The sequence below is a fragment of the Ursus arctos genome, unplaced genomic scaffold (assembly GCF_023065955.2).
Source record: "Ursus arctos isolate Adak ecotype North America unplaced genomic scaffold, UrsArc2.0 scaffold_3, whole genome shotgun sequence".
Taxonomy (NCBI): Eukaryota; Metazoa; Chordata; class Mammalia; order Carnivora; family Ursidae; genus Ursus; species Ursus arctos.
Window position 1 is genome coordinate 78,954,333 of NW_026622985.1, and position 16,673 is coordinate 78,971,005.

The window sequence follows — 16,673 nt, forward strand, 5'->3', positions numbered from 1 at the left end:
AAGTATTTATTCTTTAAGCCTTGACAGGGTCTTGGGGGGAAGAGACCTGATATTTGGCCTCTTTCCCCTCCTTTCCCTCCCTCAGCCCTACTGCATCTGAGCAATAAATAGCAAGTACTTCTGAAAATGCTCATAGTTGGCTAATGTAATTGAGTAGAAGAGCAGCCTCCAGAGACGTTTTTTTCCCCTTTCATGATGGTCTTGAAAATGGTACTTTAATTTTGGGATGTGCAAGTTCCTGTGGAACATAATCATATGCCTTGCACTGCAGATGACGGGCGAGTCCCTTCAAGGACACGAGGCTGCCTAAATTTGCTCTGCTGCTTTCCCTGTTTGGATAAACCGTGAAGCAGTTTTCCTGGCACCTTGCCAGGTTGTAACTGGGCCTGTTTTGGGGACTTGTCACTTCCTCTTTTCTGTTGTCACCGTGGCTAGTCTAGGTCTAGACCACTGTGTATCTGAGGACAGGGGCAGACAGGAGAGAGGATATGCCTACTTTTGCCGTTCCCTACCTATGGGCAGGTTGGTTTTCTCTCTTGATTCTCAGATTCCACGTTCGGTCTTCTTATAGGTGGACTTGAGGAATATTTGAAAATCTTGTTTTGTCACCATTACTAGAATGTCTTAAGCCGTCTCATCTATATAGAAGTTTAAGGAGAATGTCGAGTTACCTCCAGCTACATATATAGAGATACACTTGAACTCCCCAGTTATTTACTTGTTTATTTTTGTTTAACCATTTGACATTAAGCACTTCAGTATTGCTTTCTGACTTCTTAAAACCTTTTAACCTCCCTTTTCTTGCCATTGTTTTAAGTGGGGCTAGGCACTCAATACATACGGCATCATTTTTCAAGGTGTGGCCCACAGACCTCCTCGCTACTTGTTAAAAATACAGAATTATGGAAATCACACACCAGACTTACCGAATCACAATATCTGATGTGGGCCTGGCAGTCTGCATGTTTACAAGCTCTCCAGTGATTCTTAGGCACACCAAAATGTGACAACTGCTGACAGGCAATGATTGCTTTTTGGAAATAACAAGCCCAGAGTATAGTGTCCCACCCACCAGCAGTGGGCATAGGCCTCTGAGATAGCTGGGTCCAGAACCTTTCCTTGCTGTAAAATTGGAATCATAATCCTTGCCACCACGATCCAGGTAGCATTGCTGTCAGCACTCAGCGTGCTTGATAGGGTTGTTGTTGTAGGGTGATAGGGTTGTTACTATAGGGGAGGGAAGTTTTCCTTCCCCCATAGGGTCCCTGCATGGGTCCAAAAATTAAACTGACAAAGACAGATTAACAGGAGAAAAACCTGCAGATTTATTTAATGTAAGTTTTATGTGACATGGGAGCTTTCATAAGAAAATAAAGACTCTAAGAAACAGACCTGAGTGTTTTTATGTTAGGTCAATGAAGAGTGGACTGCCGGGTAGAAATACAATAGGTGAAAGAGTATGAGGAAAGTGTCAAGGCCTGTTGGTTTGGATTCTTTGCAGTGTTATCTTTCCCTTGGAAATAAGGATGTTCTTTTCCTTCCTCCAGATATAGGGAGGGCATCTCTCCCATGAGGTTTTATGACCTGTTGGAGGGGAGAAGTTTAGGGATAAGGTCAAAAATGACCTTCCTGTTTCTACTGTTCTCTCAGACTTCTTCAGCTTGAACCTCATTACTAATAATAGCATTGATTATTAAACCTTAAATTCCAGTGTTTTTCATACATGTTATCAGATCCTTAAACATGGAATCAGCAAGATCAAATAGGTTGTCAGAAAAATTTAGAAATTTGAGGGACCTATAGAAGCAATGAAACACTTCAGAGGCATAATCATGGGGTTGAAAGACTAGCCCCTTCCAGTCTTATACCTGTGAATTTTTTATAATCATTTCCTTCCCCCCTCAATTTGATTTAAGTTTCTATTGTTTACCATTCCCTCTTTGCTTCCTGGAGATATGTATGAAATGTATTGCGTTGTGAATTTGGGACTTACACAGATCGTTTCTCTTTAATAGACTCTGTTTACCTTTGAGAGATACTTTGATGGGCAGAATGAAATGGAGCTAATTGGGAAATAAGCGTCTTTTTTCTGTGAAACAACTCTTGGAGAAACGTTCGGGTATACGCACTTACTGTGTATGTTCCTTTAGATAGAGTGATACAAGCTGACTTCTACTTGGGCAAGCCACTTAAAATTTTGAACCTTTCCCCAGGTGCTGACTATAGCTTTCTAGTTAGCTGACCACCTTTATTAAAAATATGCTACTCTGTGTGCTAAGGACCATAAAATAGTGGATGCCCCTGTGGATTCTGTCTCTGGGCTGCCAAGGGAATTGAAAGGTTCTTGATTGTAAATATGCCCAGGGCATGTGGTAATGTTCCCGTGTTCAGTCTATAATTCAAATGGAAATAGCGGCCTTTGTTTATTGAAATGGTGTGTGTGGCAGGGCAGCTGGGACCGGGCCATTATTTACTGTTGGAAATTTTATCCATTTTAATCTGATCATGTGTTCTTATTTTAGTGCAACGGTCAGTTTTAAGATCTTGATAGAGTACAACTCTGCTTGGCTACTTTAATTAATATTATTATAGTTCAAGTCTCCTATTAAAAATAAAAAATCAAACTTATTTTTGACCCTGGTTATTTGAGAGTATATTTGTAGTTAAATTATTCCATTCTGCCTCATGGAAGGATACATCTATGAACATCTTTTTTTTTTTTTTTGGAGGGAAAAAATGGAATTTAATGCATTTTTTTATGAGGAAAAGAATGACCCATTGTTTCATATTTTATTTCTCTGCAGTAAAATATTGTGAGCAAAGGGAAAATGTTGACCAAACAAGGTTTGGAGTTTTCTATCCCTGAACATTTTTCGCTTAAAAAACATTCCAACATTATAGAAATTAACAAACATTCTTTTTTCAGCCTTGGTATTATACCACCTGTTCTTCAGATCTTCTTTTTCTCTTTCTTTCAAAGACTGAAAACCTCACAGAGAAAGCTGGGTGTCTCATATACTCATCCTCAAACCTCTTTCTTTCCCCTTGCTTATTTTCTCTTTTTCCCACTACCCATCCCACATCAGTACCCATTGTCTTTCATTTCTTTGCATTTTTGTACTTTTGCTGCCTGTATAGCTCTATGAATAATGTTGCATGTGTTTTTAGTCTGTATGTGGGATTTTACCAGATCATTCTACAACTTGTTTATTCTGCTCAATATTTTTTCATTTGGGTTGCTCTAATTTAGCTTAACTGCTCTGTAGTTTTCTACTCTAGGGTTGTACCATAAGCGTTAGTGTGAATGTTGTTACATTTGTCTTGCACATATGAGTCTTTTCTAGGGTACATACCTGCCTTTCAGTAGAATTTCTTAATTACAGGGATTTAACCAGATGATGGTAAGTAGCACTCTGTCAAGATGCTCCAGTAGTTGAGCCATGTTTTACTCCCCATCTGTGGTTAGAGGACACTCCCATTGCCCCACATTCTCACCTTAAATGTTTTTGCCAGTATAATGGATGTCCTGTAGTATCTCAATTCACATTTGCTTGATTATTGGTTAAAATTTGTTTTTTTCCTATACTTAATGTCCATTTGGAGTTTTGTAGTGACATGTCTGTTTATACCTTTTGCCAATTCTCCCGTTGGATTGTTTCCTCTCTTTTCTTAGTGATATGCTAGAGTTCTTCCTTTCTTTGCAGAGCAGATCTAATCAGAACTTCCAGTGACTCTTACACCACATCTGCCTCCTGATAGTAGCTGCATACATGTACCTGATGATGAATTGTGGCTCTGTGTCAAGCCACTCTTGTCTTGCCTATTCAAGGACATTGCCTTGGAAGTCCTGTCTTCTCTTCTACATTGTCCCTTGTTTGCTCTCCACTGGACCATCGCCTGTCATTTCTCCCCTCTACAATGAAAAACAGAAGTGCTTTCTCTTCGCCTGCTTCCTCTGCCAGCTGCCACATAATCCCTGTATTCCTTTGTGGTACAGCCTTCGGAAGCATTGCATGTGCTTGCTGTTTCCAGGGTTTCGCTTCCCATTCCTGGTTCCTGACAGCGTCTGCCCTTGATACTGCCCCAGAACTCTCCTTGTCCAGTTACTGATGACATTCACTTAGCTTAATCCACCATGCAAATCATAGTCCTGCTCTCCCCTGCCTTGCTGCACTTAACACTGTTGGTCATTCCTTCCTTCTCAATTCACTTTCTTTCCTTGGCTCCCAGGGACTGACATTCTGGTAGTGTCCTCTTTCTCAGCTCCCTGAGTGCTCCTTGTCATTCTCCTTTGGCCTGGTCCTCAGTCCTTTTCAGACTCCTAACTTTAACACCACCTACATGCCCGCAACTGGTTTATCACCAGGTCAGAGCCTTCCTCCCAGCTCCACCCTTGTCTACCCAGAGTGCCTGCTTGGAAGTGTAGCATTCCCGGAACTGAACTCCTGGCCATTTCCTCTGGTGACTCCACCCCTCTGTCCTTTTGCTCAGATAAAAACCCTCGCAGTCATCCTTGGCTCCTCCCTTTCTTCCACACCTCTCATGCCGTCTGTCTGTCGGAATATTTCCCGATCCTGACCACTTCTTACCTCCCTCTCTGCTGCCTCCTTGATGTAATCTACCACCGTTTCCTGCCCAGATCATTGGCATAGTCTCCTCCTTGGTCTCCCTTTGCTCTACTGTTTCCTTTCCATAGTGTTTGTTACCAAAAAAGTGGCCAAAGTAATTTTTTCAAATATTAAGTCAGATCTGTGTCTTCATCTCCTTTTTCTCTCCCCTTGTGCACACTGTTGTGGCTACAGTGGTGTCTTTGCTCCTCCTCGAACCCACCAGGCATGCTCCTAACACAGGGTCTTTGCACTGGCCACTCTCCCTGCCCTTCTCCAGATGGCTCTATCCCATACCTTCCTTAAGTCTTTGTCAAACTCTAATGTGCCCCATAAGGCCTACCCTGGTCACATGACAGCTGTAGTCCTGTGCACCAGCTGCCTGTCTTCCTCCTCGGCTTTTTCCGTATCTGTTTCAGTCATTAGCTGCTAAACCTACTTTGACCTGTCAACTGTGTTCATGAAGTCTTTTCAGTAAAGAACTGCTCTAATTTTAGTGGAACCACAATTACTTTTTTTTTTGCCCCGTGGTTTGTTTCAAGCCTTGTTTAAGAAATCCTGCAGTATCTCTAGGGCATTAGATTTTTTTTACTATAATTTTTTCACTATAGGAGGTGCTAGATAAAATTTGGCTTGAGGTTGAGACCCAAAACTAGGAGGTTGAATGTAAGGCCTTGATTGGAGGTTTCGTCCATTACCTCCAAGTGAGCATTGAACAGCAACTGCATTTTGGCAACCAGCCAAATATAACTTGCTGTAAAAATGCCAAGTGGGTCTTTAGATGCTGAGATGTGGGTGTTGGGCCTCCCTCTCCAAACCAGTGAGAGGTACAGATAATTGAAGTCATCTCTAATGTGTGAGTCATTGCAGGGCCTACATACAACGTCATTTCTTAGGATGAATAGTGATTACAGCACGTATTGGTTTTTGTATTATCTGCCCACCAGATAAAGCAAGCATTCTCTTCTATTTTTATTTTTTAAAAATTATTTCTGTGTAAATTAGAATCTAAACTAGACAGTCCTTTTTAGCAGGCAAGATTCCGCTAAAGTCCTGTTTTCTCAGAATGCATTCCATACCTCAATTGCCTCTTAGAGATTTCAAAGGCTTTTATGTACCTGGTAATTTGGAGGAATTGCTTTTATTTTGTGGTTTCCTAGGGACTTCTAATATCTCTCTTGTAAGATGTTTGCAGATGTCAATAGCTACTAGCTCCGAAGGGTTAGAGTAACAAGATCATTTTGTTTTCACTCGTGGTACCTTGTTTTCTGCTTGTGCTACTAGTTCTTTCCTAGCTTCCTAAGAGACATATAATCGGACTCTGAAGTTGCCCAGTTTTTTATTGGGATGTTTGTTGATATACTGTCTATTTTCTTTCATTCTTCTGAGAGCATTTTGGCTTGGGCCAGTTCTGTTGCGTGTCTTTCTTGTTCAGATAGTCATTTTCACTCATTTAGGTGTACCTCATCTCATGATCTTCATTTGAATATTTGTTGAAACTATTATTTCTTAGCTTTCATTCATTGTCTCGGAGTCCAGTCAAGTCATACTGCCTTGTGATCTCTGTGATGTTTCAGAATAAGTAGGGGAAGGTTCACACATTCAGGTTCTGTGATAAATCATGAGGCTATGCAAGGTAAATGTCAATATTTTGTTCACTTAGCTTTTTATAATGTTGTTCACTTAGGCTTGTGTAATTAATTACGCAGCTACTCTCTGCAAATAGATTATCCTCCATTGCATGGTGAATATAAACATTGGCACTTCTTTATTCCCAAGGGCTGATTCGGATAACCGTTGATTTTGTCTTTATTAAAAATCCTGTTCATTATTGGCACCTAGACTCTTCTGTCTAGCAAACGTTCTTACTGTATCATTGACTGTCATCATAAACTCTGTTTTGTGGCTTATATATTATACTTAGCTCCTCAGACTCACTATTTTGATTTGGTTGCCTGTATATTTGCCCTTGGCTATTTGCCCTTGTGTTAACGCAGAACTCCCTCTACCCCAGCAACCCTCATGTATCCTGTTTTCCTCTTTTTTTTTTTTTCTTGCAAAAAAAACTTTGTGTTTAGGGCCATCCCTCACTTATTAGACAGTGATCATGACACCCTAGGAATCTGATCCAAGTGTGATCATCCACGTTGTCCCCAGTGAGAGCATGTGGAGTCCTACACATCCAAGAAGGAACAGGAGCTCGCCTTCCTTTCTGAACATGCCTCCTTAACTTCCAAGAAGAGCACTGAGTGCTGGAATGCTGCCGCCACCTTGTTGGTACTGTTGTTTTAACCAGAGGAGCTAGAAGGCAGTTGGTTGATCAATGTGGAGCTCAAACTTAATTCTGTGCATTCTCATAGAGATTTTCTTGGTGATGTCAATGAATTGTTTAAATGATGTGTTCTGGGCACCAAGGCTTGGTTAGGGTATAGGAGGAAACACCTATTTCAATTCCCTTGACCTCAATATTGTCCTTAGGATTAGTTTAAATATGGGGTATTAAAAATGATAAAGGTTTTTTATTTAGGAGTAGTTGGCTATTTAAGAAAACCTCTTTTGGTATAGAGTGGATTAAAAAGGTGAGGCCAGGTGGGCTAAGTGTACAGGATGGGTAAGCAGCCGCACACCTCTGGATTAGTTAGTCCTTGATTTTCTTATTTGTGAATTTTTCTTCCCGTATGATCTGGGTCCTAGGGATTCTAAAATCTATCTATGTAGTCCTATTCTTCTAGCATACTTGGTTTCTGCGTATATGTCATTTTGCATATTTCTTCTGTAGTTAGTTCATCCAACTATTATTTGACCATGTACTATGAGTGGAGGCACTCTACTTGTTTCCAGGGTCACAGAATAACAGAAATGGACAGGATCTCTGTTCTTGTAGAACTTAGGGGCTCAGCTGGGGAGAGACATTAATCAGACCTAGCAATGTAGCCAAAATCTCCCTATTTCTTGTAACATCCTCCAGCCCTCCACACCCCCCCATCAAAAGGCAAACTTCTATTGACTTCATGTGAGTGTCACCATGAGTTAGAATATTGGATTCTTCTTCTTTTATCCCCTCTATCCATTCTGTTCGTTAGTTTCTTTCTTTCTTTTTTTTTTTTTTTAAGATTTTATTTATTAGAGAGAGGGGACACAAGCAGGGAGAGGGAGAAGCAGAGCTCCAGCTGAGCAGAGAGCCCAGTGCAGTGCTTGATCCCAGGACCGTGGGATCATGACCTGAACTAAAGGCAGATGTTTAACCGACTGAGCCACCCAGGCGCCTCTCTGTTCATTCATTTCTTCAAGTGCTTCTCCTGTCACTTTAGTTCCTATCCATCCCCTCTTTGTCAAGTTCCTCTAGAACCTTCTCCCATATTCTCAAAGTTACATTGCTTAGAACAGTAACCTCTTTGGGGAGAAGTCTGGGACCTGTGAGATAACGAAAGAATTGTGTATGTTGATGTTCATGTGTGTGCATGTTGTATTGAAACACTATTTATTCCTGCCTCCTTTAGCTTGTTCTGTTTTTTCAACTCTAATTTTCTTTCTAGTTTTTTCTTATCCTATAAACTGATATTAAGTCAATGAAACCATGTCACCTTGTCAGTGAAACATTTCCTGATTACTTCTTTCTTTCCACTTCCCTGAACTCTGATAGCACTTAGTCCCTAGTCTGTATCACACAATTTAGCACTTACTCAAAACTGCTTTGTGTTGCCATTTCATATCTGTTGCCATGTCATAGCTTTTCTTGTATTACTCTGTTAGGTCGCAAGAATTTTGAATCCAGGATTATAACATGTATTTACAGAGAGCTTCGTGTGGGGCTAAGAGTTGGCCGGTGCTTAATAGTGGCTTACAGAATAATAGAACTAGATTCATAGTGTATCTACAAATATTTGAAGGGCCCTAATACATACTGAGCTTCTTCTCTACCACAGTTTATATAGGTCTTTTCCTCGTTGACGAACATTTGGTTGTTTCCAGTTTGGATATTACAAACATTTTATTACTTATTTTTGAGTCTGTTATGTGAAAAAGATAATATTATTCCCTGTAAAGCATTTCATCCAAAAATCTATTAATCATTTACTGTGTATTGGCACTTAGTATCTGTGATACTGGGAGGTAGCATATTTTCAGATGTATTCTAGTATTTTGGTTTTTGTTTTATTGGCTGTGTTCATTTGCGGGTATTTTTTTTTTTTTTGATGTTTGTTTTTCATTTCTGATATGATATTTTGTTTTTCTTTTAGGATAAGAACAAGAAACTACGTCCCCTATATGACATTCCCTACATGTTTGAAGCCCGGGAATTTCTTCGAAAGAAGCTTATTGGGAAAAAGGTAGATGATGACAGAAACATATTTGCAAATGGTTGGGGATCATTTTAAGCTTGGCCCTTGTGATTGAATCTCAGAGACCAGATGACACCCCTCCGCCAAGTCAAGTGGAATTACTTTGATATGAAGAAAGGTGTGCCTGTGTCTCAGGAAGTGGTATCCCGTGGGAGAGATTTAAAATTGAGGCCCTGACCATGGTGTGATTGCCAAAGCTCTCACAGCATGTTCCTTCCAGGGTCCAGGCTCAATTCCAGTTTCAATAATTGCATATTGCCCCGAGCTTCATTTACTTGGCTCCCTTGTTCTCTTCAGCCACCTCCATTAAAAGTCGGTACTGTGGGATAGGCTATTGAAGGAAGATTGCCGGTTTTTTCTGCCTCCCTTACTTCTGAGGAATAGATTGGCTGTTGAGGAGAGGGGCTCTCCTGGAACGGGAGCATGCTTACTGAAATGCACTGTGGTGCATATGCCACCATCACTTCTTCAGCTTGTCGTGCTTCCTGTAGCTTCCACGGCAAGTGCTAGGGCAGCCTTGCTGGGGAAGGATTGTGTGCTTTCCCAGGAGTTCCTGTGGAAACCTGTGGTGCAGCACATTGACTCTCTGGTCTGGTGCAACAGCTCAGAGGCCCCAAGAGTGCATTTCCTTATGTTCTTAGAGTATATATTCTGTGGCCAGCTGCAGAGCTTGCCATTTGGGGAGGCTGAGAATGAGCCTCTGAGCATTCCCTATTTTCCCTGACCTCCCTACCCTAAATATCCTGGGCAGGTGTCTGTGTTCTGCACAAACAAAGGAAATGAGTGGTGTAGTTCCTTTGATGTGGTTGATAGAAATCTGTTTTCAGGGAGGGACTGTGATTTGCCTTTTCTGTACTTTGAGAATTCTTCTGGGAAAATACCTTGTTTTGGGTCGATTTTTCTCATATCTTGAGAAAGATAAGGCCGTTCTGCTCTGTGTCTGTCCTTAACACACATTAATGCCACATTAGCATTCTCTGCCGAAATGCCGATTTTTAATGATGTGACAGGTTTCATAAGGCTCTGGCTTTTGAACTAATGCCAAAGTAGTCTATCATAAACATAACCAGTTTTATTATATACCATAGTCACTAGAAATATAAATTATAGCAAAGAGATTTTTAAAGTTGGCACGGGATGAAATTGCTAATTTTGAAGTAGAGAAACTTAAACTGGATTCCCTAAAATGAGTGTTCAATCTCCTCAGGTTCCTTCAGAGAATAGGCTCATTTGTCATTGTATAAAACTTGACAATGCTGTATTCATTCATGAAGTGTAGTGTGAATGATGGCTTTAAGCCTCTTTCAATTTCTAGATCTCCTGTTATCTGATCTAATGTCGACATCTCTATTTCACCAAATTTATATCCTGTCGCTCATTTGCTGGCTCATAAACAATAGCATAAACGCAAACAAGGAATTCCCTCAAAAGTGTGGATTTCTGTGGAAATCCATCCAAAATGAACCTGAGGGGAGTGGGGGTGGGGGCAGCTCTTGCTTGATTCCTGCGCAGCTGTTTGCGTGCGGTGTGTTCCGGCATCCACCTGGCTTCTTTGAATGTTGCCTTCACCTGCTTCTGTTTCATCCCTGGGAATGTAGATCACAGCTTATTGTAGCTGCTGCTGAGTGGTCCCGGGAGGGTAGCCCAGGGTTCTGCTCTCAAGCCGTATGTGCCAGCCCTTTGTAAAGACCTCTGTCTTAGGTTAGAAGGACTGACCTCAAGTGTCAGATATGGTGGCAGTTCTTAAGCAATTAGGTTCCTTCTTGGTGGGAGAAGCCTTGTTTACTGGTTCTTCTGCATAAGAGTTGATTGGATTCAATTTGTGCTGAGCCCACGTTTTGTCCCCCACGGTGACATTGTATGAATGATGAATACTGTATCCCTGCAGGGGGAGTAGGATGCTGCTCAGCTCTGCTGGGCTGGAACATTCTTGATGCAAACTGCTTTTCCTGACTCACCACCTGAAACCACTTGCCTGTCTTCTGGGCCCATCAGCTGCGACAGCGAACACCCAAGTTTTCTCTCGAGTCTGGGAGCAGGCAGGGCAGTTGCTGCCTCAGGGGGGTGGCTAGCACATCATTGCACATTTCTGCCAATTCCCTTCAGACCTCTGCAGCTGTTCAGCATGGCACGTGGTGATTAAGAGGCACCGAGAGGGAGCATGTGTGCCTATGTGCCTCTGTGCACGAAAGCTGATTAGGGCAGCCTGTCACAGCTTAAGCAAGATAATGGAGGTAAAATCATCTTCTCTGCCCAGACTGTTATTTGACCATCCCAGAGAGTCTATAATTTGACAGTTTTGAGGAGTTTCTAGAATGTAGAAAAATAAGATTGAAGGTAAACTGGTAAGGTGCTTTGTTAGATTCAATGGTCTCCATTTCAGTTACGGAAATTCACTTTGATTCACTCCCAGGATTTATTCCGGCTAAGTGCCTTAATTAAAGTAACCATGCACCTCTCTGAGCCTTGGTTTCATCACTTGGGAACTGGGAGTATTATTTGCCTTCCCTCTCTCCTGGGATTTTTATAAGAATCTAGAATGATACTAACCCTTCATGTTTTTCCAGATGCCAGTCAGGTAAGTTGTGTTGTTTTGTTTAATAGTGCTGCTTTTTTATAGAATCTAGCAGTTACTTTTTTTTTTTTTAAACTGGCCCTGAGGTCAAGAGATGTGAATCAATTTGCAACTATTTTGACCGCCATCATCCCATTGCACAGATTTGAGTGGTATCTGGTTAGATGTGGCATCAAGTTTCCAGCTTCCGCAAAATGAGTGTCGTCTCATGCAGTTTGTGTATGTGTAAAGTGTATATGTGTTGTGTTAAATGTATGTTTGTGTGTGTGTTCTCTGGTTTGAGGAAGACATGGAAGAATACATGTGTATCTTGGAAGTGTTTCAGAAGCTGTCTGAATTGCCATACTGCCTGGTAGAATTCCCTCCCCATCCTCTGTTTACCATCTGCCATCTGTGCTTTCACTAAAATCTTGACTAAGGAATATGCCTGGTGAAGAACTGTCTTGCTAATTTCTTCTGGGGTTCTTCATGGCCCTAACATAGTGGAGAAATGGAATCCATGGTAACTTCCACAATTCTTTTAGTTTTGTGGCATGACATCCTAGGTGTGTATAAGATGGTGAGATTGATGTCCTAGAATAATCAGGGCAACCGTCCTCTGCTAGTAGCAGGAGCAATGTCTTTCCGTGTATATATTTTTTTCTTAATGCTTAGAGGTCAGCCCATCGACAGGAAGAGTTTGTGTGCCTAAATCATTTTGTTCTCAGTGAAAGAAGGTAATAATTACTGGGATCTTCGCTGGGAATTTTCTCCAGCTGTCTCATAGAATCTCTAAAGTAGAATCTCAAAGTATTTTAAATCCATGTAATACAGTATTTACAAATGATGTATGAATCACTCAACTCCTGTCTCTTAACTGTACAATTTCCATCACCATGGGAACTGTTGTGTACAGACTTGTAACTTGCTTGGACAATTGAGGGGTCAAAAAATGGATGTGTGGAAGAGACGGAATTGCAAGAAGCAAGAGTGCATAGAAGCCTCGGCCCTGGCACTGTCTGCTCAGTCCAGGCTTCTCCTGTCTCCAGAATCCTTGGCCCAGAAATATGTCTGTGCTCCCTAAATGTTTTTGCCAGTGTTTGTTGAATAAGCAGATTTTGGAGATGAAGCTCATTTGTAAACTAACGGCCAACTTTGGTTTTCATGCCATCAAAATTTGTTCTATGAACTAGGCTGACTCTTTTTTAGGCACTTAAAATTGAGCGTTTTTCTTGATAAATGCAGACATTTGGGGAGTTATTGGGCTATAAATAATACTGGCAGTTATTTCAAATTCATATTGCATTAGATGGTTCTTCTCTTTTGGAAAGCTTTCTTTCCTGAAGTTTGTACTTTGGGGGCATGGAGCTCTTTGGGGCAGATGGAAATGATCTTCCTGTGCACCAGGATTCATAAATCCATCATGTTCAAAACCAAACTCATGGTATTCTCTCATAAACTCTGGACTCACTCAGTGTTCTGGAAATAATGCCTTTTTGTTGCTGTCAGAGACCTCTTTGCCACCCCCTCTTCCATAACCCCCCATTCCAGTCCTTCACCAACTCCTGCTGTGTAGATGTGCGTGTTTCCTCTTCCTACCATCGTGCTGCTACTGCCTTGTCTCAGACCCCCTCTCACTGAGACTCCTGGACCCTGCAGCCATTCTTTCCCACTCCAGTCTGTTCTCCACCTGCAGCTAAAGGGAACTTCACCAGTGACAGACTTTCGGCTTCCCATTGCTTCCTGTGGCCTACAAGGTCCAGAATAATCTGGTTCCAGCCTACTTCCCAGAAAAAAGGCCCCTACCCCTTCTCTCATCCACCTCCTGCCACCTTTCTGGCTGCCTTTAGGGTTCTGGAATGCATTATGCTCTCACCTCAGGGCTTCTGCACTTGCAGTTTCTTCTGTTTGGAGTACTCTTTGTCCTCCTGTCCCCTTATTTATCATAACACTTATCCTTCAGATTCAGTTTAAACATGACTTCCTGGGGGAAGTTGTCCCTGAACAACCCCCCTTCCAATAATTTGTACAAAATTTTTCACATCTTAATGTATTTGAGTGATTTTGTGTTAATCTCTCTCTCATCAGATTCATTATATTAGGCCAACTGGGGCCCACATCTGTTTTGCTCACCACCCCAGGGCGCATCAGTATATACAGTTTGTGATGCACAGTAGGTACTCAATAAATTTCTTCTAAATTAATTAACTTTAGGGGAAAATGGGAGCACTGCGATGAAGGCTGTGTGGACCCAGATAAGAATATATTAAGGGAGCTAGAAATAGGCCCTACCTGATTTGCCTAGGGTTAGCCAGATATGGAAGAAGTAGCAGGAGATTGTCTCTTCATGTCTGGACTCTCAAGTCAATCTGGAAATGGTTGATATTATATGTAAATGACCTCCCCTCTATCCTGGGTTAACATGCTTTAAGAACTGGTTGGTGACCCAACCACTGTTAATAGCCTTGTTTCCTTGGGATGCCAACTATAGAAGCTGTGGCTCATTTGCGATTTGGTGAACACCTCTGTATGATTTTCGTGCCATTCCAATTTGTACTGTGAACTAGCCAGGCTTCTTAAGACATTTTACATAATGCTCATTTGAGTGTAACAAGGTCAGGGCTGTCATTTATTGAGTTGTCTCTTCGTGGTAAGCATTGAATATTTTCACTTTTATTTAATTTTACTTAATTTTCATCTCTATCCCAAGATGTATGTATGTATGTATTTACCTTTTTACAGGTAAAGAAACTGAAACGCATAGAAATAAAGTATTTTATCTAGGTGTTATGCATTTAGCTGCTATGCTAAATTAAAGGCCATCTAGAAAGGCCCAATTCCATGTTGTGTGGTTTAATAGAGATAGCCAGGGTCACGGTCCTTTTTGGGGGTGACGTCAGTTCTTGTATATGGCGTATACCTTACATGCTACAAGAAGTTGATTCTCTTTAGCTGTATTATCCTGGTCTACAGATATCAGCAGGTGGTAAGAGTACCATAGATTAGCCCTCGGAATGCCTTCAGCCCTGTAGACATGATCTCATTAGTCTTTGAGATGTCCCTGTGAAGTGATGTTTCACCAAATTGTTCTTCAGAGAAACCTGTGTCAGGTTACATGTTCTTCTGCTAGTTACACAGTGTGAGGTCATGGGTAACATTGCTAAGCCTGCGTTGAAGCTTGATTTCCTTTTCTCTTCCATCTCTTGGCATAGGTGTGACTTGGGGGCATCTGGGAGAAAGGAAAGGTCAGGTTGCTTTTTTATCTTGGCCTAGAGCCAGGGAGGGGTTGAGGAGCCCTCTCAGTGCTCATTTCCCTGTGCAAGGACAGCTCTTGGAAGGTACTTGGAGTGACATTCCTTAGCAGAAGCGGTTTTTCACTCAGCCTGTGCAAGCTCTTCAAGGGCTCAGAGCTTTCTTGAGGCGGATCTCCTTCTCTCCTTGCTGGCTATTTAACAACGCTCTCCTTTTCCTTAAAAACACTTACAAGTTCTGTCTCTTACAGTGTGTTACTTAATCAGCTGTGTTAAGTGCAAAGCTGGCAGTCTGGGGATTTTTGTTCTTAATTACCTCTGTTGTATTTTAGTTTGGTTTTTATAAACATTCCCTTTGTCATCTCCACATTTTCCCACTTTGTATTAATTTGATTCACTCACGCTATGGAAAAGTCCTTTACATTAATGATCAAAACAGGCCCTAAGGTTGTGAATGCATTGTGATTTAAATTGACAGGTTTATACAACGTTGCTTGTCCTTGCCGTCTCTGTGCCAGCTGTTACCATCAACGTGGCTGTAAATTTTTTGGATAAATGACTGTAGATTTTCACCAAATCAGGAGATGTTTTGAATGACTCGTAATTTCTGACCATGCTTTTTTTCTAGTAAGACTTCTCGCACTTAGACATGAAGGCAGCATGTCAGTATGCACTGGAGACCAGGAGTCTAGATACCCTTTATCCTGTGGGTTTGGGGAATGAGCCTTGACTCATTAGTTCCTTTGTCTGATGAAGGTAATTAACAAAACTGTAGAGTTGTCGGTTTCTGGCTGTTCTGGGCAAGGTAGCTTTCTACCTGCTGCCACCTAAATGCTCTTTTGGTAATGAGCTCTTGAATGTTTTATCTGCAGATTGTGAGAAGTGCCTCTGTGCCTTAGGGGCCATCAGGGTGTTGAGCTGAGCACATTGCTCCTTGGTGGAGTGTAGTATTTGTATGATGTATATTGTAATATCCTCTTCAGAAAGCGTCTCTAAGTTAAATGAAGGAACTAAAACCTTCAACTGCATTCCTGGAAATTTCTATATTCTCACCTGTGGGAAATGATTCACTAGCTACCAGAATCCTCGAGATTCTCATATCTCTGGGTAATACTCGTATATTACATTGCTTATTATTAAAGACTTTCTTCCCTGGACTCCCAAGTTGCTCGCAGTTTTCTGGTGATAGTTCTTACGTTTGGAACATGATTTGTGGTCAGTCTCTCTTAAGCCACCCACTCCTGATCTTTTTGGCTAGGTTTCTGAAATGGCGTCCTTGGGGCTGGAACTTTCCATGCTTTATTCTCTGCAAACTAGGATTTTATTTTAGGGGGAGATTTGTGCTGAATCAGCTCAGCTGTGTTTGGGGGTAGGGAGAGGACAGGCTTTTTTTCCCTCTTTAAAAATAACCCTTATGTGCCAAAAACCTTACAAAATGTGCTGAATTGCAAATCTTCGAACTTCCTATACCTCCTGGTTTACAGAGAATGGATTCTTTCACACTTGGTCTGTATGATAGTGTACAGAATATCTTATGTTGTGGAAGAGTGTCAGGTGTACACATCAGGGTACAGATGTGTTCAATTGGAAAGGAAACTCAACTCTTGCTATCTTTTCTCAGTATTTTTTTCTCCGATAGTTTCATCTTCTTAAAAGGATCTATACAGAGATAGTACATATAACTTCTCTAATAAGAAAAAAAAATCTTAAAAATCTTGTATGTTTGCAAAATAACACATCATTCAGAATTGGTGAGTTACCTTTTTAAGCACCAGCTTTCCAGGGTTTCTTTCTCTGTGTCTTCTGCTTTTTTTTTTTTTTTTTTTTTTTTTTAGTGTTCAGAGAGTTAGGCTAATACTTCTGCTTCTGTATTTCTTTCCTGAGGGTATGAGCAACCTGTGCACATACAAGAAGGTAG

At 41.3% G+C, this 16,673-nt stretch overlaps 1 protein-coding gene across 1 annotated transcript in view; it reads left to right on the forward strand.

Moving 5' to 3' along the window:
• Window positions 1–16,673, forward strand: part of SND1 (staphylococcal nuclease and tudor domain containing 1) — a 405,871-nt gene that overhangs the window by 136,886 nt on the left and 252,312 nt on the right. Inside the window, exon 11 of the mRNA XM_026510519.4 lies at window positions 8,849–8,938. Coding sequence (XP_026366304.3) covers window positions 8,849–8,938 — 90 coding nt within the window. The remainder of the gene's footprint in view (window positions 1–8,848; window positions 8,939–16,673) is intronic.